At 37.5% G+C, this 25,537-nt stretch overlaps 4 protein-coding genes across 5 annotated transcripts; 3 read left to right on the top strand and 1 right to left on the bottom strand.

The window, feature by feature from the left end:
• Positions 1–523: 523 nt before the first annotated feature.
• LOC126600246 (germin-like protein subfamily 1 member 13) lies at positions 524–1,653 on the top strand. The gene is made up of 2 exons (XM_050266832.1): positions 524–761; positions 963–1,653. The coding sequence occupies exons 1-2, from the start codon at positions 629–631 to the stop codon at positions 1,514–1,516; spliced, it is 687 nt and encodes a 228-aa protein (XP_050122789.1). The 5' UTR covers positions 524–628; the 3' UTR covers positions 1,517–1,653.
• A 4,104-nt stretch (positions 1,654–5,757) lies between these two features.
• Positions 5,758–6,688, top strand: LOC126600247 (germin-like protein subfamily 1 member 13). The gene is made up of 2 exons (XM_050266833.1): positions 5,758–5,918; positions 6,120–6,688. Exons 1-2 carry the CDS (start codon positions 5,786–5,788, stop codon positions 6,671–6,673), a joined length of 687 nt encoding a protein of 228 aa, XP_050122790.1. The 5' UTR covers positions 5,758–5,785; the 3' UTR covers positions 6,674–6,688.
• Positions 6,689–14,705: 8,017 nt separating this feature from the next.
• On the top strand, positions 14,706–15,862 carry LOC126600244 (germin-like protein subfamily 1 member 13). Its single transcript, XM_050266829.1, has 2 exons — positions 14,706–14,937; positions 15,139–15,862. The coding sequence occupies exons 1-2, from the start codon at positions 14,805–14,807 to the stop codon at positions 15,696–15,698; spliced, it is 693 nt and encodes a 230-aa protein (XP_050122786.1). The 5' UTR covers positions 14,706–14,804; the 3' UTR covers positions 15,699–15,862.
• A 2,104-nt stretch (positions 15,863–17,966) lies between these two features.
• LOC126600240 (uncharacterized) lies at positions 17,967–24,155 on the bottom strand. Of its 2 annotated transcripts, none has more exons than XM_050266806.1 (7): positions 23,450–24,155; positions 22,487–22,612; positions 22,340–22,383; positions 19,193–22,093; positions 18,955–19,059; positions 18,619–18,793; positions 17,967–18,500 (listed from the first exon to the last, which is right to left on the bottom strand). In XM_050266806.1, exons 2-7 carry the CDS (start codon positions 22,598–22,600, stop codon positions 18,279–18,281), a joined length of 3,561 nt encoding a protein of 1,186 aa, XP_050122763.1. In that variant the 5' UTR covers positions 22,601–22,612; positions 23,450–24,155; the 3' UTR covers positions 17,967–18,278. The 2 variants fall into 2 exon arrangements, with proteins under 2 accessions (XP_050122763.1, XP_050122762.1); XM_050266805.1 differs by having other exon boundaries at positions 22,487–22,619; positions 23,450–24,154.
• Positions 24,156–25,537: the final 1,382 nt, after the last annotated feature.

Below are 25,537 nucleotides of genomic sequence, written 5' to 3'. Positions count from 1 at the left end.
TTTTTTTCATTTTGTTTGTAAGTAATTATAAGGGTAGATTTGTCCTATTAAGATGATTTTTTGACCAAAAGGGATAATGTGAAACTAAATTAAAACTTGAAGGAGGTAGTAATTCAAATGTGAGAAAGTTTTATGAAAACACAATAAATCTGCGGAGTGTTCCTGTAATTAACTCACTGAAAACACCTATACATGCATGCATGTTTTAGTGTACAAAACTTAATTTTCATCAAAATTTCTAACGAACAAAAGAAATGCAAAAAATGCAATATTAGGATAATCGACCATATGAAAAAAAGCGATATGGTCAGTGGCTTATTGCGAAAAGAAATGGTACAAATTAATATTAAATTTGAATCCAAGACCAGTTCAATTAAGTTGTAATTACAACCAAGTCTTTAGCTGCTTCTAAAATGATCTAAGTCTTTACCTGCTTCTAAAAATTAATCCAAGTGGTTACCTGCTTCAATTATCTACAGGACCAGTTCATCATCAGTCTCTCTTGCTAATCTATAAATAGACAAATGTCCCCATACATAATTTTCATCCTTCTCAAAGCAACTGATCATCTAGTTAAGTACAAGTTCCAAGTTCTTGCTAATCCCCTATAGACCATATTTAGCTAGCAATGAAGGGAGTTCATTTCCCTGTAAATGCGGCTGCCCTGTCAGTATTAGCATTCACCACCCTCCTTGCCTCTGCCTCTGATCCCGGTCCTCTTCAGGACTTTTGCGTAGCAATTAATAACACCGATTCTGCTGGTACGTATACTTATATGTTTTAATTATGTAAAAACAATATCCTTAATTAAGATTCCATTCAGTACAGAGAGTAAGCAGGAAATAGCAAGGCCTAAACCCTAACTATATGATTTTGCATGGCTGATGGCTTATCATCCATTCATGTACAACACCTACGTACATAAAAAAGATTAATTTGCTTGTGTGTATCATTGCGAGCAGTGTTTGTGAACGGGAAGTTCTGCAAGGACCCAAAACTTGCATCAGCAAACGATTTCTTCTCTGACAAGCTCCGGTACCCCCGAAACACATCGAATCCGGTCGGTTCAATTGTTACGGCGGCGAACGTGGATGATATACCCGGACTCAACACTCTCGGCATATCATTTGCTCGCGTAGACTTTGCGCCAAATGGCCTCAATCCTCCTCACACTCACCCTCGTGCCACGGAGATCCTCATAGTCGTTGAAGGCTCACTCTACGTCGGATTTGTCACATCCAATGGCGACGGCAATCGGCTGTTCACCAAAGTGTTGTACAAGGGAGATGTGTTTGTATTCCCAATCGGTCTCATTCACTTCCAACTCAATGTCGGAAAAACCAATGCTTTGGCCATCGCCGGTCTCAGCAGCCAGAACCCGGGAGTGATCACCATTGCGAATGCAGTCTTCGGATCCAACCCTCCCATCAACCCTGATGTTTTGGCCAAGGCATTCCAGGTGGACGATAATGTGGTTGATTATCTTCAGAAACAGTTTTGGTACAATAACAGTTAATCAAAACGACTCACAAATTATATGAAATCTAATATTAAATAAATAAGATCATGGTTTGATTTGCTTATGTAATGATGTACCAATCTTCCTATAGTTCAACTTGATAATTCCTGGATATAAAGAGGTAATTTCATACCTTTCAAAGTTCATCAAACAGTAAAAAATTATTATAGCTTTTAAATAGTCCAAACAGGTGGACCGTTAGATGAAATTTGAAAAGCCCGAATCACTTGATCCGGTGACCTTGGTGAAAGAGATCCATAGTGTAACATCCCACATCGCTCAGTGGAGTGATCCTTAAATGTATATTCCTATCCCTACCTAGCACGAGGCCTTTTGGGAGCTCACTGGCTTCGGATTCCGTAGGAACTCCGAAGTTAAGCGAGTAGGGGGCCAGAGCACTCCTAGGATGGGTGACCCACTGGGAAGTTGCTCGTAAGTTCTCTGAAACAAAACCGTGAGGGCGTGGTTGGGGCCCAAAGCGGACAATATTGTGCTACGGTGGTGGAGTGGGCCCGGGAAGTGGTCCCGCCCGGGCCGGGATGTGACACATAGAGGATCTATTTCCATAATTTTATTGTTTTTACCAACTTTGTTAATTAAGAATAAATTGTAGCATGAACTTTTTTGAGTGTTCACTTGTGATTTACTTTGACTTACATGAGAAATTCCGTCTACATTGAATACTTATTTGGGCCTATACCCGCCTAGATTTGGGCCAAACTTCTATCTAGCTATATTTTTTGCTACTCTGCTCATTTCATAAAGTATTATACCAGGTTTAACAACAACCATATTCGTTGTCCAATTAATGAAACATAAGTACCTCTAACTACAAGATTACTACAAGGGAAATTCTCATTTACACATTGTTTTTCACGAGTAAGCATTTGAGATTTAACCAAATGAGCTTTGGTTTTGTATTACATTTGCCACTGCATGAGTTTAGACCCCGTTGGCTCTCTAATGTTATCTAATCTAACAAATATATTATTTGACCAAAAAAATAAAAAATAAAAACTTTCTTTCTACGGTGCAAGTGGAATTTGACAAGATCAAAATTTGCGGAATGTTTATATATAATTATGTATTGTCAACATGAGTTCCCTTCCGTTGTCAACATTAATATTAATTAGTGTGTCTGAGAAAACCAATTAATTTACTCGTAGAGAGAGGATTACGTTGGAATACTTCAATTGGCTTAGCTACTTATACCTTTTTTAATACTTGCATTCCCATTTGGAGATATGAACTCATTCTTTCACTTGCAAATAACGTATTTTCGTCGTAAAATTTTTGTAACAAACCGTCCAATATCTTAATTTTTACTTGAAGATTATCCCTACAAAAAATCATTCATATTCGAAATCATTTAGTTGTTTAGATGTACCAAATAAGTTCGTAGTGTAGGTACCAAACAAAATATTCGTGATAAACCGTCTAATTATTTGATACATTTGGACAAGTAAAAATTTATAATTTGAATGTTTTTTTGTAGAAATAATCTTCAAATGAAGGTTAAGATATTGGACAATTCTGATTATAAAATTTCTACAACAAAAATACACATTATTTGCAAGTTGAAAAAAATGCAAGTATTATTCCTTTAATATTGTGTACGTCGTTTGACCAGATTTTCCCTCCTTCTAACAACTCTTGTTCTTTTTGTACTAGTTTAACTCATTTCCTCTACATCTTCCTCATCTTATAAATAAGTATATTTTATATACCTAACAGATAGACCTTTATTAAAAGCAGTCGCTTTAGACTCACTCCAATGGTAGGCCATGGGCTAAATTTCTCCCCAAAATTTCCCCCCAAACTCAGTCAAACCCAACAGGAAACTTTGGGCTAAAAGCTAAATGGGAAAGTGAGGCCGGATTCTGACCAAAATTTACCCCAAAAGTCGGTGTGGGCCCCACCGAAATGTTTGCTTTTCAGCGTTTGGGCGCCAAACATAGCCCAACCCAACCCCCAACATGCCTAACACGCAAGCTTTCCGACTGCGAAGGACCCACCCACGTGGGCCTGTCGGCCACGTTCCACCTTGCATCCAACGGCTCTTTGCATCCAATGGTCGTGATCATCAGACCGTTGGTTAATCCAACGGCCTAGATTCTTTTTTGTTTTGTTTTTATATTTATATATATATTATTGAATCCAACGGCTGAGATTGAATATAATCAAATCTAAATGTTCAAATTTAAATCCAACGGCTAAAATAATTAAAAACAATTTGGTGAATTGAAAGTTAGCCCAGGGTTGAAAGATTGATGAAAGTTGAAGGCTTGCTTTGTGGAAAATTTAGTGATTTTTCAATATTTATCGGAATTTAAATTTTTTTAGATTACAATGTTCATAAAATTAATTTATGATAGTCTACATTTTGTTTGTTTTTTAAAATTTAATTTAAGAAAAAAATAGCCTAAATTCATTCTTTAATAATCTCGGGCTAAAAGTTTAGTCCAGAAGGGTTGGAGTAGAAAAGTTGTTTCTTAACTAAAAGCTAAATTTTCTGGGCTAAAAAATTTGGCTTTTAGCCCAACTATTGGAGATGGTCTTATGCAAAGGAATCTCTATCTTTTGCAAAAAATGAGGATTAGGTGTATAGCCCACTCAACATCGAACTTCAACGATCCGAACTATTTATTTTGTAAGTCTCGATTCATAGATCTTCCTTGCAAAAATTCAATTCAATCCAAAATCATTTGCCTATTTAATGATCAAGATAAAATTTCATTGTTTCTTATATAACAAAGTATATGTTAATTTTTTTTTATCCCAATTAGATATCTTAAATATATCTGATTTGGCTAATATTTTGCAAAGATGATCTATGAGATGCAACTTCAAAAATAGACGATTTAGATCGTTAAAGTTTGATATGGTATGAACCCCATAACTAATTCCAGTTTTTATATAAAAATAGAGGTTCCTTCCCTTTAAGGCTTCCTTATTAAAGGTGCCCTTAATTGGATATTCGTCGCTTCTTCTTTTTCAAGCAAAATTATATATTGTGTATTGAATCCCAAATCATCCAAATCATGGGACTCAGTCAAATTATTTATGTGCTTGAAAATTCTAACATAAGTAGCTTCTAATTTCAACTGATAAATGCATGGTTGATCGGCCTTTTTTTATTCTTGTTTTGTAGTTTTTATTTCCGGCTATCTTAGTAAAGATCAATTTAATTAGTTACTGTTTGGGATAATTACATAAACATCTTTTAAGTTTTACTGTGTTTTTACAAAACTTCTTTACATTTCAAACATTACGCTAACTCCTTGAGGTTGGCATGAGTTGACTCCTCATTATAGTAGGATTTGACACCCTTCTTATCTCCTTGTGATCAGGATAGGGGTTATTAGTTTTATTCTTTCCTTGTATCATATATTTACGAAGCATTCCAAAACCCTAAATTAGCACATACGAACCAAGGTTGTTGCTGGGAATGAGTTGGGGAAAGGGTAGATGGGGATTGTCTGTGGGTCCGCAGTGAAAAAACTAAGGGAAGTTAGATGTTTAGATTCAAGGGAGGAGAAGATGGAGGAGGGAAGATGTGAGATTCTGTAAAAAACTTTAGTTTGTTTTGATGTTTTATTAATTTTTAATTTGATTTCTTTTTCTTTTTATTTATGAAGGTTTTTTTTTTCATTTTGTTTGTAAGTAATTATAAGGGTAGATTTGTCCTATTAAGATGATTTTTTGACCAAAAGGGATTATGTGAAACTAAATTAATACTTGAAGGAGGTAGTATTTCAAATGTGAGAAAGTTTTATGAAAACACAATAAATCTGCGGAGTATTACTCTAATTAACTCACTGAAAACACCTATACGTGCATGCATGTTTTAGTGTACAAAGCTTAATTTTCATCAAAATTTCTAACGAACAAAAGAAATGCAAAAAATGCAATATTAGGATAATCGACCATATGAAAAAAAGCGATATGGTCAGTGGCTTATTGCGAAAAGAAATGGTACAAATTAATATTAAATTTGAATCCAAGACCAGTTCAATTAAGTTGTAATTACAACCAAGTCTTTAGCTGCTTCTATAATGATCTAAGCCTTTACCTGCTTCTAAAAATTAATCCAAGTGGTTACCTGCTTCAATTATCTACAGGACCAGTTCATCATCAGTCTCTCTTGCTAATCTATAAATAGACAAATGTCCCCATACATAATTTTCATCCTTCTCAAAGCAACTGATCATCTAGTTAAGTACAAGTTCCAAGTCCTTGCTTATCCCCTATAGACCATAGCTAGCGATGAAGGGAGTTCATTTCCCTGTAACTGCTGCTGCCCTGTCAGTATTAGCATTCGCCACCCTCCTTGCCTCTGCCTCTGATCCCGATCCTCTTCAGGACTTTTGCGTGGCAATTAATAACACCGATTCTGCAGGTACGTATACTTATATGTTTTAATTATGTAAAACCAATATCCTTAATTAAGATTCCATTCAGTAAAGAGAGTACGTAGGAAATAGCAAGGCCTAAACCCTAACTATATGATTTTGCATGGCTGATGGCTCATCATCCATGCATGTACAACACCTACGTACATAAAAAAGATTAATTTGCTTGTGTGTATCATTGCGAGCAGTGTTTGTGAACGGGAAGTTCTGCAAGGACCCAAAACTTGCATCAGCAAACGATTTCTTCTCTGACAAGCTCCGGTACCCCCGAAACACATCGAATCCGGTCGGTTCAATTGTTACGGCGGCGAACGTGGATGATATACCCGGACTCAACACTCTCGGCATATCATTTGCTCGCGTAGACTTTGCGCCAAATGGCCTCAATCCTCCTCACACTCACCCTCGTGCCACGGAGATCCTCATAGTCGTTGAAGGCTCACTCTACGTCGGATTTGTCACATCCAATGGCGACGGCAATCGGCTGTTCACCAAAGTGTTGTACAAGGGAGATGTATTTGTATTCCCAATCGGTCTCATTCACTTCCAACTCAATGTCGGAAAAACCAATGCTTTGGCCATCGCCGGTCTCAGCAGCCAGAACCCGGGAGTGATCACCATTGCGAATGCAGTCTTCGGATCCAACCCTCCCATCAACCCTGATGTTTTGGCCAAGGCATTCCAGGTGGACAATAATGTGGTTGATTATCTTCAGAAACAGTTTTGGTACAATAATAGTTAATCAAAACGACTCACAAATTATATGAAATCTAATATTAAATAAATAAGAAGATCATGGTTTGATTTGCTTATGTAATGATGTACCAATCTTCCTATATAGCCAGTCTCCTTCCGACTCCGAGGGATGTCTTGAGCATAATTTTAATAAAACTGTGATGTGTGTTATTTATCCCTAAATCTCTTACTTGGAAGGAAGGTTTTCTTTGTTGGTCGAGATCTTACTTGCAGTTTGAACAATCGAAAAATGAACATAAATAAATATAATATATCATTCGATTCAACAAAATTATCATGACCACCTTCGATAAGAGCAAAAAGGCAACAAAAGAACGAACCTCACCTTATTGCCATAAGAACACCGTATCAACCAAAAGAGAAGAAAAAATTGGTTCCAGCAGCATATCCGAGCCGAACCCGACCACCAAAAGTTGCAGCCACAAGTCTTACCGAAAACTAAATCTGCTGGGCCTGGAAAATTTATGCTCTGTCAAACCACATCTGCTCTTCCTACCAACCATCAAATACAAAAGAGAGTTTAAACTTATTGTAACACAGAGATCATGATAAAATCATTCGTCACCTCAAAAATAATGATCTGCTCGATTCATCCAAAACAACAAACAATCTGCTTCTCGAATCCACTTCAAACAAGCAAATGCGTTCCTCCAAACAACCTCGCCCCAAAATTGATCAGGGCACCTAAATTTCTCTTTGGGTCAGCATTTATACTACCAATTCCCACCACCACCATCTTATTAGTATGTCGTCTGAGCCACTCATTTGGGTCTGATCAGAAAATACAAAAAGGAGGACGGCGAAGCATGCAGCACTATTAATGTGGCCGGCTACTAACCATCTCAGCTCGGACCAGAGACACCACCATCGAGACTTGGGGCTCTTATTCTCCAATTTTTCCTTAAAAATAATGGACCGGGTCACGCCATTACTCTCCTTGTTCATGCATGGAAGAAGTTTCTCCTAGCTAAGAACATGTTTTCTCTCTTTAAGTTCGAGTAGAATAGCAGAATAAGTCAAATGCGCCTCCTAGCTAATAAAAAAGTCTATTAACCAATTACATGAAATTGAAGCGGACCAAGTCATTTACAAATACACTTAAACTTGGTTCTTCATACTACCATGTCAATCAAAACGAGGCCATCCATGATGAGGTAGACTCGATCATTTTTGGAGCTCAAGCTAGGCGAACATTTTAGGTGGTTCGGTTGAAACACACCAGCCACTTCACCATAACTAGGCTCAATCATTTTGCTCTGCCTTATATTTGATAGGCATTGTCAAAAATAGCGATGGGGGAGGAGCATGGTTGGTATGCGCCGAGCAGATGTTGGATTCGACAGCTGAAACTACCAAGTTGGATTTTGGTACCCGGTTTTCATTATCTCGGATATATATTCTAGTTTGCAACTTTGGACGGAGCAGAATATAGGAAGGATCTGGGAATCCGAGGGGTTATCAGTCGTGATCAAGTCGGCAAGTTGTATAAATTTGTGTTTTCATGGTCAATTTTAATAGAGGTGCTCTGGACTTGTGGGTGTTGTCTTTGGGCGTCAGTCATCATCTCGTATTCTGTTTGAACAAAATCCAACGGCTTCGGATGCCAGTTGTGCCCTACAAGCATTATTTAGTGCTTCTAGTATTCTGTTTAAATCAGCTTCAAATGCATTTACATCTCTAGGTACGTCAGAGATTTTGATGTAGTTAGCTGCATTGAGCTTGTTATTTATCAGTTCTTCAGTTGTACTTGGTTTTGGAAGCCTTCCCTCGAATCCGTTGGAAGAACAAGTTAAGTCTCCAGAACTTTGACCTGGGCACACTACTGCAACATCAGAAACAGGATTGTGAGTATTGAAAGCCGCGTACCCTTTAGCAGTGTCTTTAAGAGTCCATCTCCTAGAAGCTGCCTCATCAGAATGTTCGAGTGATGAACTGCCAGATCCAGTAGAGTTTGTCAATCCGAGATTCTTTAACCCAATTGGCATCCACTTGTGCGTAAAAGATCCAGAAGTACTATAATTTTGCCTGCTTTCCGCAAGAGAGGTTTCATTCTGTACTTCTTGACTTGCTGTATTACAATGTAGACGAGCAAGGTAAACTGGAGACTGCATTGTGCTACTCTCATTTCTTACACTTTGATTCTTCACGTGAGAGACACCATTACCGACGCTTTCAAGATGAGCCATTTCATTTGGACAGAGTTGCATGCTGGGAACTGATTCAGAGGTCATGCATTCTACTTTGCTGCTCTGAAATCCAGCGCTTGGATCTAATCCTTTGTTGTCCTTCGCCTGAACTGATATATCATCCTGTTCTATCCTATCCTTCACACAACTGGGCATGGTTATATGGGTATGGTTATGAAGCTGGGATGCCAAAATATGGCATCGGGGGTCGAAAACAATGCGGCCTAGCTCGCGTGGGCTGGCTGCAATAAGGGGCAGGCCCTGCAGCGTGGCTACATGCCTTGTTTGGGCACGGGAAAGGGCATGCAGGCCTAGAGCCGTGTCTGGGATGAAGCCCAACAGCGCAAGGTTGCTGGTACTGGACCAAAACCAGTGCAGGGAGGCAGACCCAGCATGAGCCGGCCTGGGTGGGGTGTGACGAAGCCCAGCTACGAGCTGGCTTCGGGTTTTGGGCTTGGGTGCGAGAAGCCTAGCTAAAGGCTGGCTTCTGGACGTGGGCCTAGACTCGGACAAGCTCATCAATCGAAACAGGCTAGCCGGTGCACTAGGACATAGCCCAGCAAGCATCGGGCTTGCTAGCAATGGGCCATTTTACGTGGAGACAAACCTAGCAAGGCTGCAGGCCTGCTGGTGGGCTCAAGACTTTAGGACCGTATGAGAACCCAAACCAGGCCGAAGGCAAGTGTAGCAAGCCCACGGGGCTATTGCATGTGGTCCATGGCGTCGTCTAGTATGGTGGCGTGGCTGCAGGCTAGGCAACTCGGCTTGGCAGCATAGTGTGTGATGGGTGCATATTTCCATATATTTTTATCATGTACTTTATTTGGATTTTGAATATATGAATGCGTTAAATGCACTAATTTATATTGTTTTAATTTATAGGCATTAAATATTGGAGTTATGCAAAAATAAAGTGAAAAATGAGCTTCTTGGGTGTCTAGAGTAATTCCGGTGGAGCAAAAGACTAATTAACTACACCAAGGCATATGCGTTACAACAAGAAGATGAGACTGCAACGGTTTTGGAAATCAAATGGACATGGGAGTGCTATTCAATGGATTTAAGAAGAGACATAATTATTTGTTTTTATTATTTCCGTTTATTTTCTTTTTATTTAATAAGAACTTAAAGTGCATTAGTTAGGATTTTAGTGGGGTTAAATTAGTTTGACATTAGTTCTTTACATTATCTTTGTTTAAACTATATTTTTTTGATGATCATGACTTGGAAAAACAAATGCACATAGACTTGTTGGTGTGAAACTAGAGCATGATTTAAAGTTTCATATGTGAATCTAATGAGCTAATGTAACCCTTGTGAGTTTTTGAGCCTATTTTATGATTGAACCACTATACATCAATCTCGTTTATTCTTGTGCGCATGATCTCATTTTTACATGTATCTCTAGAACTTACTTTATACCTCTCGTTGCATTCATCAATTCACATAACAAACTTGGAAGTGATTTATGCATTTGTTTCGTTTGAGCCTTTCTAGCCAACCATTATAATTGGTTTTCCTAGTTAGCCATTTTGAGCCTTTTTGTTCTTAAACCTAAATTTTCCCTACCTAGCCTTGTAAAAAAAAAAATTCTACCTGTCTAAAAAGCTTGTAGAGTAATTTTTTTAAGATGAGAGAATTCCAAGCGTTGGGGTTTAAATATTATCATAGAAAGGAAAAAAAAATGATGAGAAGAAAGAAAAAAAACTCATGAGAAAAAAAAATGAAAAGAACAAAATAAAAACGGTTGTCTGCTTGAAAAAGAAAAAGAAAAGAAAAAAGAGAAGTGTGATGTGAAATTTTGGTGCTCAAGTTTTGAAGTGCGGGTTTAAAGTTTCTCTATCTCTCAAATACAATTGTGATGCTCTATAAGTTATTTAGATTTTGTGTTTTTTCATACTCTTTTCTTGTGTAACCAATTAACCCTCAACCTCGTTATAACTATGTGAAAGATCTTTTGATCCAACAAGTTACTTAATATTGATACCAAGTTAGGTAGACAAACAAGCATATGACATCATGTATGATGAAATCATTTGAGTGAAACACATTAACCTACAAATATGAGTGAATGAGTGTATGCATTGTGAGAAGCTCACTTGTTTGCATATGATGATTTTAAGAAGCTTGGAATTGCATTGATATGGTTATTACACACACTACACTCCAAGTTGGTTCATTAAAATTTGGTTAAAGCTTGGATAATGTCTTGAACTACAGTTGCTTATTTCTTGAAAGTTATCTCATGGTTGGTGTTTTCTCTAAGATTAAAAATTTGGGAATTTAGCTAAAAATTTGTTGTGTTTTATTTTCTTTTGTTTTGCTCAAGGACAAGCAAAATATAAGTTTGGGGGTATTTGATGGGTGCATATTTTCACATATTTTTATCATATACTTGCTTTGGCTTTTGTATATATGAATGGGTTAAATGCACTAATTTATATTGTTTTAATTTATAGGCATTAAATATTGGAGTTATGCAAAAATGAAGTGAAAATGAGTTTTTTGGCTGTCTAGAGTAATTCTAGTGGAGCAAGAGACTAATTAACTGCACCAAGGCATATGCATTACAACAAGAAGATGAGACTGCAACAATTTTGGAAATCAAATGGACATGGAAGTGCTATTCAATGGATTTAAGAAGAGACATAATTATTTGTTTTTATTATTTCCGTTTATTTTCTTTTTATTTAATAAGAACTTAAAGTGCATTAGTTAGGATTTTAGTGGGGTTAAATTAGTTTTTTTTTTCTTGTCTTTGCCGTGGGTGTTATAAGGAGATTTCTTCTCTTTGTGATGCATTACTAAAAAAAAAAACATCAACAAATTTTCCCATAGGGGGGTTGCGGCAAGGAAGGGCGAAGAGGAAGAGCTACATTGGAGTTTTTCTTTACTAGGGCTACGATGTAGCCTAGTCATGAATACTCAATTGCCTTGTGACATTGTTATTATCAAGTTTTTCATCTTTATTGAGTATCTTTGGATAATCGTAATGTGTTTCATTTTAATTTAGATGCTTGATCACTATATAGGTTTACATTAGGTTGATTTGATGCAAGTTAGAGTAGATGCCATACTTAACTTGGGTGTAGCTTCTTGCAATTGATACCATAAACACCTATTTGTCGATGTCATGCAATTAGGGTTTGTGTGATTTTTCAACGATTTCCATAGAGCTTAATGGGTTCTTACTTGTTTAAATCCATCTAGATGTCATAGAGGGTTAACATGTAAGGATACTTTTGATGTAACCAGATGCCATGGTTGTTGAATAATTTAGGGAAAATCGATCATCAATATTGGGGAACTACTTGAACATAACATATTAAAGGAATTAAGTAGGATTGGTTACGGTGAATTCGGATGCCCTAAGTCTTCTTTTCTTATGTTTTCAATTTATAATTTACATGCATTTTATTTTTAAGCTTTATTTTATTTTAGTTTAATTTCAAAGTTTCATATCTTTTCCATCAAAGCTTCTCCACTATGATTTGTTTCAATTTAGTAAGTAAGACTTTAGAATCAACTCGATCTCTGTGAGATGATATCCGTGCTTATATGCTATACCGTCATTTGATTCGTATATTTGTGAGCACAAAAATTCGAGACTTAATGAGCCTAATTTCGGTTATCTAATTTTCGCAACAGTGTGGAGCAGCGAAAATCCTAGAAATTAATTAACTAATTTGTTTCAACATCTTGGGTTTGAAAACCTTAATTGCTATTAAATTATTTCGATGTTTTGACTCACAAATTCCACGTAGCATAATTGCGTATTGCATGAACAAATATATATATTTACAAAATATATGAACACATATGCAATATATATAATTGAAAGGAAAATATAAATATATGGGGTTCATGCATCATTGGGAATGTTTCTGCAGTTCTAGTTTCAACGAAGGAGGAGAGACTTTCTCTCTCCAAATCTCATAAATTTCCATAATAATTGCTCCACTCAGCCTTTATTTCATTTTAAATACCCTATAAATACTCCACTCAACCCTTTATTTCCCTTTAAATTCCCATAATTATTATTTTATATCATTTTAAATATGCTATAACTACTTCACTCAGCCTTTATTTCCTTTTAAATTGCTTATAATTGCCACATTCAGCCTTTATTTTGTTTGAAATTTTCCTATAATTGTGACCACTCATCCTTATTTTTCTTGAAGTTATCTATAATTGCGTATAATAAAATAAATAATTATAAAATTTTGAGACAATATGACATAGTTTCCAAGTACAACTAGACTTAGTAATAAAGAAGATGATATTATCTTTGATTTAGTTATAGTTATATTTGTTTTTACAAAGTATTATATTGTTATAAATATGGATAAGAACATGAAATTATCATTTTAACCCTCTAATTAAAACAGAACATCAATAAGAAATATGGGACAAAAATGTAATTTCACAAAACCAAATTTTGTTTTTTTTTTAAACCTCACATACATGTAATCCTAACATATCTCTAATTAAAAAAAATAAAAAAAAAACTTCCCACTCCCACATTCTCTATCACTCTCTTCCTCTCTCATTCTATTTCAAAAAAAAAAAATATATATATATATATTTCTCACACACTTTGTGTGTGCCCATATGCTAATATATATTAAAATTTTAGGTTATGTGAGGCTTTGCCTCGCTCCTAGACTCGGCTATCCATTGGACGTCTCGGCCACGCCCTGCCTTTTAATACTTTGGGGTCAGCATACTACCAATACTCACCACCACCACCTTCTTAGTATGTCGTCTGAGCCATTCATTTCGGTCTGATCAGAAAATACAAAAAAAAAAAGGACGACGAAGCACGCAGCACTATTAATGTGGCCGGCTACTAACCATCTCAGCTCAGACCGGAGACGCCACCATTGAGACTTGGGGCTCTGATCCTCCAATTTTCCCTTGAAAATAATGGGTCGGGTCACGCCACTACTCTCCTTGTTCATTCGTCTTGGCTGAAACCTCCAAACGATAACAAGTTTCTCCTAGCTAGCTAAGAACAAGTTCTCTCTCTTTAATTTAGTTCAAGTAGAATAGCAGAATAAGTCAAATACGCCTCCTAGCTAATAACAAAGTCTATTAACCAATTACATGAAATCGAAGCGGACCACAAGTCATTTACAAATACACTTAAACTTGGCTATTCATACTACCATGTCAACCAAAACGAGGCCATCCATGATGAGGTCGACTCGATCATTTTTCTAGCACAAACTAGGCGAACATTTTAGGTGGTTCGGTTGTAACACTCCAGCCACTTCAACCTAACTAGGCTCAATCATTTTGCTCTGCCTTATATTTGATAGGCATTGTCAAAAATGGCGATGGGATAGGAGCAGATGTTGGATTCGACAGCTGAAACTACCAAGTTGCGAGTGTTGCTTTTGGTTCGCTCGGTTCTCATTATCTCGGCTATATATTCTAGTCTGCAACTTTGGACAGAGCAGAATATAGGAACGATCTGGGCATCCGAGGGGTTATCAGTCGTGATCAAGTCATTTTGCTTGAGCCTTTTACCTTATATGTTGTTGTTTGTTTATTGGGTTCCTTTTGGTATGGTCAGTGGCTTATTGCGAAAGGAATTGGTAAGGTCAGTGGCTTATTGCAAAAGGAATTGGTACAAATTAATATTAAATTTTAATCCGAGGGGTTATCAGTCGTGATCAAGTCTCTAACTGCTTCTAAAATATCCAAATCTTTACCTGTTCTAAAAATTATAATACAAGTCTTTACCTGCTTCGATTATCTGCGGGGAAAATCCAAGACCAGTTCATTATCAGTCTCTCTTGCTAATCTATAAATACAGAAGTGTCCCCATTCATAATTTTCATCCATCTCGAAGCAACTCATCATCGGATCATCTAGTTAAATACAAGTTCCAAGTCCTTGCTAATCCCCTATAGACTATAGCTAGCGATGAAAGGAGTTCATTTCCCCGTAACTGCTGCTGCCCTGTCAGTATTAGCATTCGCCACCCTCCTTGCCTCTGCCTCTGATCCCGGTCCTCTTCAGGACTTTTGCGTAGCAATTAATAACACCGATTATGCTGGTACGTATACTTATATGTTTTAATTATATAAAAACAATATCCTTAATTAAGATTCCATTCAGTACAGAGAGTACGTAGGAAATAGCAAGGCCTAAACCCTAACTATATGATTTTGCATGGCTGATAGCACATCGTCCATGCATGTACAACACCTACGTACATAAAAAAGATTAATTTGCTTGTGTGTATCATTGCGAGTAGTGTTTGTGAACGGGAAGTTCTGCAAGGACCCAAACCTTGCATCAGCAAACGATTTCTTCACTGACAAGCTCCGGTACCCCGGAAACACATCGAATCCGGTCGGTTCAATTGTTACGGCGGCGAACGTGGATGTTATACCCGGACTCAACACTCTCGGCATATCCTTTGCTCGCGTAGACTTTGCTCCAAATGGCCTCAATCCGCCTCACACTCACCCTCGTGCCACGGAGATCTTCATAGTCTTGGAAGGCTCACTCTACGTCGGATTTGTCACATCCAATATTGAAGGCGACGGCAATCGGCTGTTCACCAAAGTGTTGTACAAGGGAGATGTGTTTGTATTCCCATTCGGTCTCATTCACTTCCAACTCAATGTCGGAAAAACCAATGCTGTGGCCATCGCCGCTTTCAGCAGCCAGAACCCGGGAGTGATCACCGTTGCGAATGCAGTCTTCGGATCCAAACCTCCCATCAACCCTGATGTTTTGACCAAGGCATTCCAGGTGGACAATAATGTGGTTGATTATCTTCAGAAACAGTTTTGGTACAATAACAGTTAATCAAAACGACTCACAAATTATATGAAATCTAATATTAAATAAGAAGATCATGGTTTGATTTGATTATGTAATGATGTACCAATCTTCCTCTATAGCCAGTCTCCTTCCGACTCTGAGGGATGTCTTGAGCATAATTTTAATACAACAGTGATGTGTGTTATTTATCCCTAAATCTCTTACTTGGAAGATTTTCTTTGTGGGTCAAGGTCTTACTTGCAGTTTGAACAATCGATAAATGAACATAAATAAATATAATATATCATTCGATTCAACAAAATTATCATGACCACCTTCGATAAGAGCAAAAAGGCAACAAATGAACAAACCTCACCTTATTGCCATAAGTGTTAGAATATGAGCATGAGTATGAATTGGTAAACTTGGTTGTACGATTAGAGATTGAATAGGAAGTCTTGTTGAGAATGGATTTGTAAATCCATGTTGTAACTGGACTGCTATTTGGAATGAATTGGTATTCCATATGGATTTTAATAGGGGAATCCTTATAGAATTTGGCTAAGATTGTATAGTATATATATGGTGGCCTTTGCTCTCGAAGTGTGGACTCAATACAAGACTAAGACCTATTATTAGTTGAGAACCTTGAACACTGAAGAGAGGAGAAGGTGCACTGCAACATTGTTGTTACAGAAATCAGACATGGAAACCGGTTCAAGTTCATCTACAGGTACGGTTTTCTCCATACATTGGTTTAATGAACATTGATTTGTGTTTTGATAACAGTAGCTCATATAACTTCTCTAATCAATAGGACTTAGAATAACATAAGCTAATATCTCCTATCTAACAATAAGAACACCGTATCAACCAAAAGAGAAGAAAAAATTGGTTCCAGCAGCATATCCGAGCCGAACCCGACCACCAAAAGTTGCGGCCACAAGTCTTATCGAAAACTAAATCTGCTGGGCCTAGAAAATTTATGCTCTGTCGATCAAACCACATCTGCTCTTCCCACCAACCATCAAATACAAAAGAGAGTTTAAACTTACTGTAACACAGAGATCATGATCATTCGACACCTCAAACAAAATGATCTGCTCGACTCTTCCAAAACAACAAACAATCTGCTTCTCGAATCCACTTCAAACAAGCAAATGTGTTCCTCCAAACCACCTCGCCCCAAAATTGATCAGGGCACCTAAGTTTCTCTTTGGGTCAGCATACTACCAATACCCACCACCACCACCTTATTAGTATGTCGTCTGAGCCATTCATTTGGGTCTGATCAGAAAATACAAAAACGAGAAGGACGACGAAGCATGCAGCACTAATAATGTGGCCGGCTGCTAACCATCTCAGCTCAGACTGGAGACGCCACCGTTCTGATCCTCCAATTTTCCCTTGAAAATAATGGGTCTGGTCACGCCACTACTCTCCTTGTTCATTCGTCTTGGCTGAAACCTCCAAACGATAACAAGTTTCTCCTAGCTAGCTAAGAACAAGTTTTCTCTCTTTAATTTCGTTCAAGTAGAATAGCAGAATAAGTCAAATACGCCTCCTACCTAATAACATAGTCTATTAACCAATTATATGAAATTGAAGCGGACCAAGTCATTTACAAATACACATAAACTTGGCTATTCATACTACCATGTCAACCAAAACGAGGCCATCCGTGATGAGGTCGACTCGATCATTTACAAATACACTTAAGCTGGGCGAACATTTTAGGTGGTTCGATTGTAACACACCAGCCACTTCACCCTAACCAGGCTCAATCATTTTGCTCTGCTTATATTTGATAGGCATTGTCAAAAATGGCGATGGGGGAGGAGCATGGTTGGTATGCGCCGGGCAGATGTTGGGTTCGACAGCTGAAACTACCAAGTTGCAAGTGTTGCTTTTGTTACTCGGTTCTCATTATCTCGGCTATATATTCTAGTTTGCAACTTTGGACAGAGCGGAATATAGGAAGGATCTGGGAATCCGAGGGGTTATCAGTCGTGATCAAGTCGGCAAGTTGTATAAATTTGTGTTTTCATGGTCAATTTTAATAGAGGTGCTCTGGACTCGTGGGTGTTGTCTTTGGGCGTCAGTCAGTCATCATCTCGAGGCACGGATCCTCGAGTCTGGCGACTGCTCGGATCTTCTGCTCGGCTGGGGGCTTTTCTCCAACACTCTCTCCTTCTCTCCCCAACCTCTCGGTAGAAAGGCGTATGTATATATGTACATACTCAAATATAATACAAATCTATAGCCCAATTATAGGTGAACCGCTCAAATATATAAACATCATGAAATGAAAGGTTATATCAAAGAATCGTTGGATTAGTAACTGCATCCAATCTTCAAACTCAGCACTATTTACAGATTCATGCTACGAGGAAAATTATATACACACATTTGTGTAACCTGAAACACAAAAACAGAGAGGAAAGCTATATATACACAATACATATTTATGGGGGTTCAAACCAGTGTAAGCGAAAAACAAAAGGTCAGGAAAAGGTTGGTAAGGTAACTCTTTCTCCCATCTAATGTTAAATATGCTTAATTTGGGAAGACTACTCAACGCGTTGTACGCGTTGTACGAGTTGTTAAAATGAATTAATTAAGACTTTACGAAGTCCTCCAGCGTCGCCGGGAGAGGAAGAACTCATAGTCCGGATGCCTGTTTACAGATGTCGTACTTCCTTTGCTCACAACAGCTCTTGCCATAAGCGATGCTGTCTCCTCAAGTGTCCTCAAACGCTCTTCTAGTACTCCACAAGGGTTTAAACCCGGTGGTGTTACTGTTGTCTGCCTCGCTGCTGAGGGCCTTAACTTGAACCAGCATTCAGCCTGTGCACGTGCGACACAATATATCTTAATTAATAAGCGCAGCAACTTTGACAATATGCCTTAACTATGCCACAGCTGCGCAATATTTGTGCATCTATGCACTATTAGCCATGACTACCTGAGCATTGTAGCTTTGCAGACCCACAACTGGAGATACAATACAAGTATCCAAGATATGAGACTCAAATTTGGTACTTCTATGGACCAAATGACCGAGTGAATGGTAAGTCAGAAATGCTGCACGTAAGTTACCATCAGGTATCCGGTAAATTGGATACCATGCCACTGAGTACCTGAAAATTCAGATGGCACTTGAAAGTTATGTACTAGTTAGAATTCGCTCGGCATCAGTTGTATTACTAATAATTTTGCTTCGTTTTGTGAAACTAACAAAGGTCGATTACAAACACATATTTTACATTTTAAAGAGACTGAAGCCAGTTTTATTACTAACCAGGATCTGGGATGCAGATCATTTAGATTTATAGAGTTTAGATTTGTTGGATCTCCATAAGCTTTAGAATGTGACAGTCCATCACCTTGTACCAGCTCTTTTATCCTGAAATGAAGGGCAACAGATATAAGATCTTCAAAAAATACATAACGTTCCTTATGATCTTTGACGAGCTACAAAGTAAATACTGCATCGTTTTAAATGACAACTTTAGTAAAAAATATAAAAGGATACTTACTTGTCATATAAAGGTCGTCTAACCTGAGGTTGTTCTGATTCAAAATATTCAAACAGTAGCTCTAAATCACCGGACTCTGTTGTGCCAGTTAATCGAACAGATACATCTCTGGCATAAGCAGAAGATTGTTCTGAAATACACAGTTGATTTACAAGTGGTGGAGTGACCGCATCTTCCTTATGATCAGGCTGAGGAAGAAGTAATGAAAATGGTGGAAGACTACCAATGCTAGAGGAATTTTTGGATGTGTCACTATCCAGGCTTGCGCTTGGCGCATCAGAACCAGGAAACCTATTGTTAGCATCTACATAATCAGCATTTCCATTCTTGAATAACTGAATTCCTGACAAATAAGGGACAAAATAAGCACGAAATGCAAAGCGATCAGCACCCAATCTCTTTGAATCTCCAAGTTCCTCGGCCCTTATTTCCAGACCATAGCTACCATATTTCTCATACCACTGCCATAGGCTTCCTAAACTGATGTCAGGTGCCTCATGTCTGCACAATGGCACACCCCCAACCTGACCAACCTGGTTCCTTGAGCAGCAAGTATGACAACTTACAGAATTGGGTGACTGATGAATAGCTGGGGATGAATGATAAAGAAGTCTTTCAAATTCAGCAATGGGGCGACCAGTGGCCATTTGAACAGCTTCGGATGCCAGTTGTGCCCTACAAGCATTATTTACTGCTTCTAGTATTCTGTTTGAATCAGCTTCAAATGCATTTACATCTCTAGGTACGTCAGAGTTTTTGATGTAGTTAGCTGCATTGAGCTTGTTATTGATCAGTTCTTCAGTTGTACTTGGTTTTGGAAGCCTTCCCTCGAATCCGTTGGAAGAACAAGTTAAGTCTCCAGAACTTTGACCTGGGAACACTACTGCAACATCAGAAACAGGATAGTGAGTATTGAAAGCTGCGTACCCTTTAGCAGTGTCTTTAAGAGTCCATCTCCTAGAAGCTGCCTCATCAGAATGTTCAAGTGATGAACTGCCAGATCTAGTAGAGTTTGTCAATCCGGGATTCTTTAACCCAATTGGCATCCACTTGTGCGTAAAAGATCCAGAGGTACTATAGTTTTTCCTGCTTTCTGCAAGAGAGGTTTGTTTCTGTACTTCTTGACTTGCCGTATTACAATGTAGATGAGGAAGGTAAACTGGAGACTGCATTGTGCTACTCTCATTTCTTACACTTTGATTCTTCATGTGAGAGACACTATTACCGACACTTTCAAGATGAGCCATTTCATTTGGACAGAGTTGCATGCTGGGAACGGATTCAGAAGTCATGCATTCTACTTTGCTGCTCTGAAAGCCAGCGCTCAGACAGCTAGGTAGAGAACAAGATCTTGTAGCAAGATCTAATCCTTTGTTGTCCTTCGCCTGATCTGATATATCATTCTGTTCTATCCTATCCTTCACACAACCATCTAAGCCGGACATGCTGGCATGAGACCCCTTCCTAGAATAACAATTGTATTCTTGTTTCAAAGCCGGATCACTCTTTCTTTTCAATTTCTTTGAAGCCTTATCTTTTTGCTGTTTTCTATCCTCACTCTTTGGAAAGGCATTTACATCAGCAGCATTACAGGTTCTTTTAAGAAAATGAGACTCTCTCAGAGGGAGATCGTAACGTGAGTAAACAGAACTTGCTTTCTTCAACTCACCAGTGCTGTCGCCGGAATCATTCCTCTGGACCTTTTGCCAGACAGACTGATTGTTTTCCTTCCCTGTACGAGCATGCAGATTTCCAGAACTTCCAAATTTAGAGACATTTGAATTACGAGGTGCTACTTTGTTTTGTTTACTTCTCTTGTTAAGCGCACCGAGTTGCACGTCACTGTTGCTACGACCCTGAATACCATGCCTTGTTCCCTCAGTGTGGTCGTAGGAGTCCATGGAATCATTTAACAAGCTTTGACAAGAGAAATATCCCTTTCTTGAACATAATCTTGGCGGTTCAGAAATATATAATTCGTGAATTTCAGTCTCAGCATGTTTTTCATCACGACCAGCATTAGTACTATCATCACTGTATGAACCAAATGAAACTGCATCCAAAATGAATGAGTCATGGATATCAAAGTAGCCTTTGGTATACATATCATTGTAACAGCTTGTCTGTGGATGAATACCTTGCACACCGTTGAAGATGGGAAATCCAGAGTCTTTGAGCAGAACCTGATTTTCAAAATTACCAACAGACGGTATACCCGCCTCATCACTTGAAGAGGTGAATGTATTTGGCGTTTCAGAATTATTGGCACCACCATCTGGCAATGAATTATCTGGTGCTGTTGAAGACAATGGTCTGTCCCCACCATTGTTACCACAGGTTTTAGATGCTGAACTTCCATTGGGATATTCCTCAGACAGCACTTCCGATTCATTAGAGCCAGTGTTGCATGAAAACTTCTTGTTCTGTTTTCCCTTCTTTATATTCTTCTTTCTCGAACTTCTTTTTGCGGTGTTGTCTATTTTTTGGTTGCCGATTCTCATATTTGACGAGTTAATAGCATTAGAACCATTTGGGATGGCACTTGCGGAATCACTGCGGGTTATTGACTTGTGAAAAGATTTCCTAGGAACTCCATTCCACTTAGTAGCTTTATTTGTCAAGGTCTTATTTCGAGGTTGGTGTCGCACGCTTGAACCAGTGAACCTTCTACTTGCAAATGAATTGACAGAATAAGTGGCGTCAAGAGGAAGCACTTTCTGAACCCTGTGTCGATTAACCTTGAATGGGTTCAATGGAGGCGGGTAAAGCAGATGCAGAGTATCCATATTCACCGGAGTATCAGATACCGACTGATTTATATTGTAAGGACATTGTGATGGTAGTGCTACGATTCTCCATTGTTCATCAGGTTTAAGGGAAAGGAATGTAAAGATACCACACCTGAAAAGCCAAATAAAAAGTCATTCCCCAGCAAGGACCAGAAAATAAAAGGTACAAAAGCTATGATAATCTTAGTGATGTCTAACAAACGCTGACGTGCATTATGTTATGTATTAGATGTATTTATGATGATTAAGTAATACGCAAAACCATCAAAGCATATACAAACTCAATTTAGTGGATTAGTTTCACCGTATAGCTGTGAGAAACAAAGCAATTAGGCAATGGAAACTGAAACAATTTTACCTACGATCAGAGTTCCTCCATGTGACGGAAGGCACTTCACAATCCTGAGCAAGGTAACCCGCAGAAGACTGGTCAGATAATTGTTTTCAAGTCATAGCCGAGAAGTGAAGTACATCAAAATTGATTTGTAAAATAGACATATATTACCTCCAAAGATGTTCTAGAACTTTTTCGTTGTTTCCATACTAACAAATCTCTTCTTCTGTCAGAAATTTTCTGGACATCATTATCACTGGTGGTCCTTGGAAGGGCACAATGCATCTTTTGCCGTGCCTGCCCACTTCGTCAGCATAAATAAAACAGTTAGTGATGTTCTAATACAAAACTATAAGGTGCTAATGTAATCAAAACCCAAACACTTCACAGCATCAGCAAGTTAGATTTTACAATTACAGTGCATTGAGAAGAACCCCAACTTTTAGCACTTTTTCACAATCAGCACACGCATTAGTTTCGTTAGTTTGCATTGCACATTTTCAGCACATTTTCACCAACCAAAGTCGGAATCCTCTAATGCAGAAACATCATCGGACCTTTTCGCTACCAACTATTATCTATTATCACACCAGACCAGCCTTATATTGATAACAAACACAAGAGAACCAAATTGTAGCATCTTCTCTCTATCCTAGAATCCAAATCAGTGGGCAACCTATTATCACACCAGACCAGCCTTATGACATTCTCAGAAGCGTTGTGTTAGGCTGTTAGCTAGCGGCTTTACCTGTCCCGTAGTCATAAATTGATTGCATCCAAAACTCTTATTGCAGCTCAGACGTGGCTTATTGACACACCTTCGTCCTGCAACCTTGGTTTGTCGAAAAGCCTGGTTTTCTATTGGATGGGTTTGGCTTTGGTTTACAAGTTGCATCCGTCCACAAAAACTCTCAAACACTAACCAAGACAACAATTACAAAGGTAACACAAAACACAAGAGTAATGCCTTAACCTTAATTCAATCAAATGAGGCAACGATACTAATGTCAATCCACACGAATCAATTAAGTTAATCACGCAACTAAAACAACAATTCCAAAAATAAAAGAACATTTTTTTCTCCAAACATCCATAATCTGCAGATAAAAGAACATAGGATTGAAGGCAAAGTACCTCAAAGGTGTTCAAGATGAAGGTCGAAACACGAACAAAGCCTTATTCGCTTTTATCCTCACACAGGTGAAGGGCATTGATTTCATAACACACAAGCTGGCAAAAATAACAAAAAGGATTGAGACTGAAAGCAGAAATGCAAAAATGTGGATAAAAAGGAAGAAAAACAGAGAAAATAGAAACAAAAATGGTTTGCTCACAATCCTCAGACTAAAAATTCTATCGACAACCCACTCATTAAATTTAGACAGAAACCCAGCTAAGTTTATCCCAAAAAATACCCAAAAATATGAAGAAAAAGAGGAAATTCCCTAAAAAAATAAATCAAAAGAAGTGGAATTGACTGACTTGAACCATTGATTAGTAATCTAGTACTAAATTTGACAGCAACCCATGAATCAAAATCTTGGAGTAAAAAAAAGTCTAAAAATGCAAAAAGAAAGATTGGATTGTATTTGCAGAGAAAGCTCCCCAAATTTAGGTGTGAGGCTGAGAATAACAAGAGCTAAAATTACTGTGCTGATTTCCCCAAACCAAATCTCACCCAAACACCTATCATTCTTCCACCTCTCAAAACTTCCCTCCCAATCTCCCTCCAATTTCATATTATTATAGTTCCACATGGTAAAGCTTTCTTCTTGCCTATAAATACTTAATACTTTTTTTATTTTTTTTTCTAATCAAGTTTTGCATGCAAGATTAGAGCTTTCGAGCATATATGGGCACTACACTACACTACACTACTAGGCTAGTAGCTACCACATTCAAGAGTAGGGATGGCAAACTTCATAAGTACTCCAAATTTATTGCAGGGGAACTATTTCCACACTTTTCGTGTTATCTTCAATCACGTTCTTGAGAAACAAATAGTGTGTGTCATAGATGGTTCTCATGATTATTATAATTTAGCGAGTGGTATTAGCTAATGCCACATTATGTACAAGTTTTTTTCTTTTTTCTTTTTTGAGTCAAGGTTAGTAAGTTATATTAGCCATTAATGGGATTCGACACCCTTCCACCTTTCTAGATGAAACTAGAGGAGTGTTTCATTATGATATCAATTGCACTTTTATCTTTTATGTTATTCTTAGGATAGGGCCGACAGGCTTTCTATAACATTATAACCTAACCAAAAAAAAAAAAAAAACGAAAAGGAAGATTTTAGTATTATTAATTTTAAATTAAATTAATAGCCATAACTCAAACTAATAAAATGGCTATATCTAACCATTCTGTTAATTTAGAATTAGAAGATAATTCTTAATAAAATTATTTATTAAATAAATATGAAATTATTTCGAATTATATATAATTAGCCTCTTGCCACATGCATACGCGTGTGGCAATTGGCATTTTTATAATTTTTTATTTAAATAATTAATTTACATATTTTAAAAAAATTATTAAAAAAATGAATTAATGACTTGAAACCACCCACTAACGTGGGAGGTTTTGTTTTTTTTTCCTATAATTTTAAATATTAAATTCATTCAAAATAAAAATATGGTTAAATACTTTAGCTTCTCTTGGTTCAATTGTAATTTATGAAATTCTTAAAGGGCAATTTATGGTATTTTAAATGTTTAACCATTTTAGGGTGCTCACTTTATATATATAGATAAATAATAATATTATAAGATTGTAATATACAATAACTATAGAAATAGAATAAGATTCTAAACTTAATTACATTACTCGATATGAAATTATTTCGAATTATATATAATAATTATAGAGCATGGGACACGTGTGAATCAGCAAGGACCATCTTGTAAGGCTAAATACTCATGGGTGATCGATAGTGAAGTAGTACCGTGAGGGAAGGGTGCCACTTGCTATCAACAAGTTATATTCTCTTAATATTGTACTTTTCTCACATTATGTAATTAGTCTCTTATTTTTCCTTTAATTACTCTTCTTTTCTATTTTTTCTGTCATTTTATATAATTTTTTTCTCCTATCAATAACAAAATCACAACTCCTTGTTTCTTTCGTTTTTTTGGTTAAACAAATGGGGTTAAATGCTTAACAAAAAAAAACTAAAATAAAATATAACGAGCATCCAACACCAAGAGATGCAAGAGAGTG

The sequence above is a fragment of the Malus sylvestris genome, chromosome 14 (assembly GCF_916048215.2).
Source record: "Malus sylvestris chromosome 14, drMalSylv7.2, whole genome shotgun sequence".
NCBI classification, from domain to species: domain Eukaryota; kingdom Viridiplantae; phylum Streptophyta; class Magnoliopsida; order Rosales; family Rosaceae; genus Malus; species Malus sylvestris.
The sequence above is the reverse complement of the archived record's forward strand: the minus strand, read 5'-3'. Positions and strand labels throughout refer to the sequence as shown.

What these genes read in the sequence shown, in the direction of transcription:
- LOC126600246 (XM_050266832.1), top strand. Translation starts at nt 629, where the DNA reads ATGAAGGGAGTTCATTTCCCTGTAAATGCGGCTGCCCTGTCAGTATTA. An exon ending in TAATAACACCGATTCTGCTG is followed by an intron (nt 762 to 962) that starts GTACGTATACTT and finishes CATTGCGAGCAG; the next exon opens with TGTTTGTGAACGGGAAGTTC.
- LOC126600247 (XM_050266833.1), top strand. Translation starts at nt 5,786, where the DNA reads ATGAAGGGAGTTCATTTCCCTGTAACTGCTGCTGCCCTGTCAGTATTA. An exon ending in TAATAACACCGATTCTGCAG is followed by an intron (nt 5,919 to 6,119) that starts GTACGTATACTT and finishes CATTGCGAGCAG; the next exon opens with TGTTTGTGAACGGGAAGTTC.
- LOC126600240 (XM_050266806.1), bottom strand. Translation starts at nt 22,600, where the DNA reads ATGCATTGTGCCCTTCCAAGGACCACCAGTGATAATGATGTCCAGAAA. An exon ending in GTTCTAGAACATCTTTGGAG is followed by an intron (nt 22,384 to 22,486) that starts GTAATATATGTC and finishes TACCTTGCTCAG; the next exon opens with GATTGTGAAGTGCCTTCCGT. An exon ending in TGCAAAGCTACAATGCTCAG is followed by an intron (nt 18,501 to 18,618) that starts GTAGTCATGGCT and finishes GCACGTGCACAG; the next exon opens with GCTGAATGCTGGTTCAAGTT.
- LOC126600244 (XM_050266829.1), top strand. Translation starts at nt 14,805, where the DNA reads ATGAAAGGAGTTCATTTCCCCGTAACTGCTGCTGCCCTGTCAGTATTA. An exon ending in TAATAACACCGATTATGCTG is followed by an intron (nt 14,938 to 15,138) that starts GTACGTATACTT and finishes CATTGCGAGTAG; the next exon opens with TGTTTGTGAACGGGAAGTTC.